This window comes from Spinacia oleracea, chromosome 6 (assembly GCF_020520425.1).
Source record: "Spinacia oleracea cultivar Varoflay chromosome 6, BTI_SOV_V1, whole genome shotgun sequence".
Taxonomy (NCBI): Eukaryota; Viridiplantae; Streptophyta; class Magnoliopsida; order Caryophyllales; family Amaranthaceae; genus Spinacia; species Spinacia oleracea.
The window spans coordinates 49403522-49407735 of NC_079492.1; the positions used below are offsets into that span (position 1 = coordinate 49403522).

The 4214-nt window shown below is 37.2% G+C and overlaps 1 protein-coding gene across 1 annotated transcript; it reads right to left on the reverse strand.

The window, feature by feature from the left end:
• Window positions 1-2233: 2233 nt before the first annotated feature.
• Window positions 2234-3865, reverse strand: LOC110786951 (uncharacterized). Its single transcript, XM_021991537.2, has one exon. It carries the CDS (start codon window positions 3863-3865, stop codon window positions 2234-2236), a length of 1632 nt encoding a protein of 543 aa, XP_021847229.2.
• Between the last annotated feature and the right edge of the window lie 349 nt (window positions 3866-4214).

Genomic DNA, 4214 nt, shown 5'->3' on the forward strand with positions numbered 1-4214 from the left:
TTTCAATTGTATGTCTTATTTGTTTTGATCTGAAAAGATCTGGTGATATTTTGCATGTTTGTTCACTTGCATGTCTTCCTGATTTGTGGGTTTTCTGGGAAAATTTGGATTATTGCGATATTATCTTCATTTGCATGTATTCGTTTTGTTGATCTGAAAGTTTGGGAGTGAAATCGATGATTTTTTTTTCAATTGCATGTCTTATTTGTTTTGATCTGGAAAGATCTGGTGATTTTTTGAATGTTTGTTCACTTGCATGTCTGCCTGATTTGTGGTTTTTCTGGGAAAATTTGAATTATACCGATATTATCTTCATTTGCATGTATTCGTTTTGTTGATCTGAAAGTTTGGGAGTTAAATCGATGATTTTTTTCAATTGCTTGTCTTATTTGTTTTGATCTGAAAAGACCTGGTGATTTTTTGAATGTTTGTTATTGCCTATGATGTCCCTATGATGTCCCTACTAATCACCTATGATGTCCCTTATTGCCTGCAAGGAATCCAAACAATCTGATTCAGTTGAACTCTACTACGTTGGTGAGTGTGAGAACAAAGATGGTGTTCCTGAGGTGTCAGATGGGCAATGTTCAACTTCGTTCCCAAAGAAAAATGATGATGATCTGAAAGATATATCATCAAGGGCAAAACATGATGCGTCCCTTGAACTCTATTTAATTTCTCTTTTTATTGATGAAATGTTGGCTAGCTGTGGAGACATAAGGTGGAGATGCCAACAACTGTGATATGTTGTTGGCCGGGGGTGTTGTTTTGATGATCATGTTTTAGGGTATGAAGTGTATGCATGTCCTCTTGTTTTGCCAAGGTGCTTTATAAATGTTGCCTTGTGGATGATGTTGTCATATTGGTATAAAGAATTAGGTGATTTTATTTTATCTCTTATGTTGCCTTGATGATGATCTTGTGATATCGGCAATGCAAAAAATGTTTACTTGATGCTATGGTATACTTAATGCAAAAAATGTTTACTTGATGCAAAAAAATGTTGTGATATTTGTTGCCTTGATGAATATGAGAGGGGTGAAATCATATGGGGATGGGTTTTGTGAATTAAAGAATTGAAACAACATGATGAATGATGTAAAGTCCCCTCTAAATATTTGTTACTGATGAATGATTGATGTTTGATGTTTATGTGTGTTCCTTAAGTGAAATTGCCTTTGTGTTTGTGTGAGGTCTGTGATGAGTCTTTCTGTTTGCTGAGAAACTATCCATGCATCATAAACCACAGTGCGCCATTAGCATCCAGCCTTAGGCTGTTTGAGGCTTTTGTGTGCTAATGGTTTGTGAACATGGTGTGATTCAATAAAGCTTGGGGACATCTGAGACCAAAATTAACATGATTTGTTTTGGCTTTCCGGTCTTTTTCCAGTTTTAATGTCTTGGGCAACAATGAAATTGAATCCGTGACATATAAAATGGCATTAGACCGGAGAGGCAATTCATGTCTTGTTTACTTAGAGGTTAGTTGTCCCCTTAAGTTCCTTTGTTGTGTAACATCGATGATGAGTCTTTTATATGCTGAGAAACACTTTCACTTACCTACACTCACTCGTGCTGCCATTAGTATCAGTTATGATGCTTCTCAGGCGCTAAGTGTTTGTAGTTTGAATTTGTTTTAATGATGCTTGGGGACATTCTGAGATGAACGATGATGCTTTGTTTTGTTTGATCTATGATGAGTCATCATTTGCTGAGACTCAAACCCTTTCTTCCATTAACACTCATGCGCCATTAGCATCAATGATGCTTTTCAGGAGCTAAGTGCTAGTGGATGGGGTTTGTGTCGGTGATGCTTGGGGACATTCTGAGATCGTTGCGTGTCTTGTTCTTGTTGCCTTGTTCTTGCTGCCTTGTTATTGCTGTCTTGTTCAATGATGAATTGGTTTTCGAACTCGAATATTACATTGTAATTAATTATGTTCTTGTTGCCTTGTTCAATGATGAATTGCTTTCTTGTTGCCATGGTATTGTATGCATGTCCCCTGCCTTGATTTAAGTAGTTTCTTTGGAAAAACAAATTTAAACAACAACATTCTCATTAATAACATTAACTTCATTCATTGAACTTTCCAAAATGATTGACACTTACAAAATGTTTTGCCTACATGTAATGCTTACATTCAAGCCCACAAAAGTGACATTCTAACTATACTTGTTACTTTCAATACATGTCCCCAAAACACAAAAAGTTACTCGATGTTTTGTATTTACTTCAATGGTTTGCTTTCCACTCATCATACACTTGTATGCATTCATTCACTACCCATATTGGTGCCTTGACTTGCTCTGGCAGATTGCCTTCATCCTCTAGTATCTTTTTCTTGTTGTGTGGAAGTTGGTAGTCATTGTTTCCCTTGTGTTTTAGAATCTCATTAGAAACAAATTGTACAGTCATCCACACATTAGACAAAGTCTTAGGATGCAATTCTTTAAAAGAATCAGTCACTTCCCCACTTAAGTCTTCCACTGTTCTTGGCATTTTCTTGTGCATAAGAGATTGAATTAACCGGAAATATCCCAAGTCCAATATGTTGCAATCTGGACTGTTTGGTGGTTGTTGAGTCAATACAAATGTAAACCCATCTTGTTGAAAGTGTTGCCATTCTGGATCCGCTTGCAATATGTGTGCCTTAGCATTGTCTTGAATTATGTAGACGACCTTTTCCCCTACATGTGGTGGCCACTTTTCTTTGTTTGCTAGGATTATATTGTTGATGAGCATGCCTCTTGTTGCAATTTGATTGACCGACTTGATTGGCTTAGTCTCAATTGTCCCCTTTACTCTGTTTTTTGATGTTCTCTTGGCTGCTATTGAATTTGTGAATGGAAAAATGCTTATTTTTCCATCAAACTCACACTGCCCATCTTCACCCCACCTTGGTCTTGCTACTGCTGCCATGAACATGAACTTTGGAATTTTTGTTCTTAATTTTGTTGTTCTGTGTGGAAATGGTTCATTGTTAGCAAGATACACTCTTTGATTTTTCTGTGTTAAATAAAACCACTTCTCATCTATGTGAATGAAATCAAACATGCTGTAATATGTTGGTTCATATGGTATAGAGATATCCATTATGAGTCTAAGTACCCACCTCATCTTTGCCATCTTGCATTCATCTGAAATTCCGGGATGCAAGGGGCTTGAGTGGGGTTTAATCAGCTTCCTCTTCACCATCCTCCAAACTGTTGTTGGTCCCAAATTGAGCATCTGTGCAAGATCTCTAATGCATGTTCTATCCCCCATGCCTATTGATGCAACTTGTTCATATGTCACTTGAATTCTCTTCCTGCCACAATTGTGATATTTTTTTTGCACGACATATGAGTTCAATGCTTCCTTCTGTTTCTTTGCCTTGTTCCATATCCCACCTATGGTTCTCTTTGTGTAACCATACTCTTTAACTGCCAAATCAACTGTCCCATAAATAAGGGTATCTTTCCCTACATTCTTTCTGCAAAGCAAGAACAACAATATTTCCAGCCTCAATTCATTACTTATTCTTGGTGTTCTAGGCTTATGATGAACTTGTGCTGTTGTGTCTGATTGATATTGAGATGGTGTTGATTCTTCATGTGATGGCATGTTCAAATCAAATAAATAAGGGACCACTTGTAGTTGTGATGAACTTACTGCTTCTGTTTGATGTTCTGCCACATCCTCATTAAGGTCTGGCACTTGCTGTGGTGCCTCATTAAGGTCTGGTACACGCTGACCTTCATCATAATCCCCATTTTCATCAACATCAGTGGGTCCATCATCCTCCGAGTCGGATTCCGTATTTGCGCCGTCTCCTTCATCATCAGAATAACCGAGGAAATCATCCTCTTCTTGATCTGAAGCCATTTATGTCCCCTATTTTTAGTAAAGTCTAGTGAATTGAGGCTGAATTTATTGTGTTGAAATACAGCAGTTTTTTGTGATTTTTGGTGGTTTGCATTTATGAGACAAAAATTGTGGGAAAGTGACCCTATTTATAAAGGGTTTCAACTTCCTCTTTTAGCTTTAAAGTTTGGAGGGAAAAAGTGGAGGGAAAATATCCAACTCCAAACTTTCTGTTTTGGGAAAGTTTTGAGGGAAATGAAATTTTTTGGGAAAATCACGTGTAAAAAAAGAAAGTTTGGAGGGAAAGTCCCCACTTGCATTTGTACTTGTCCCCACACGCAATCAGATTTTTCTGATTTTTGAATAAAGA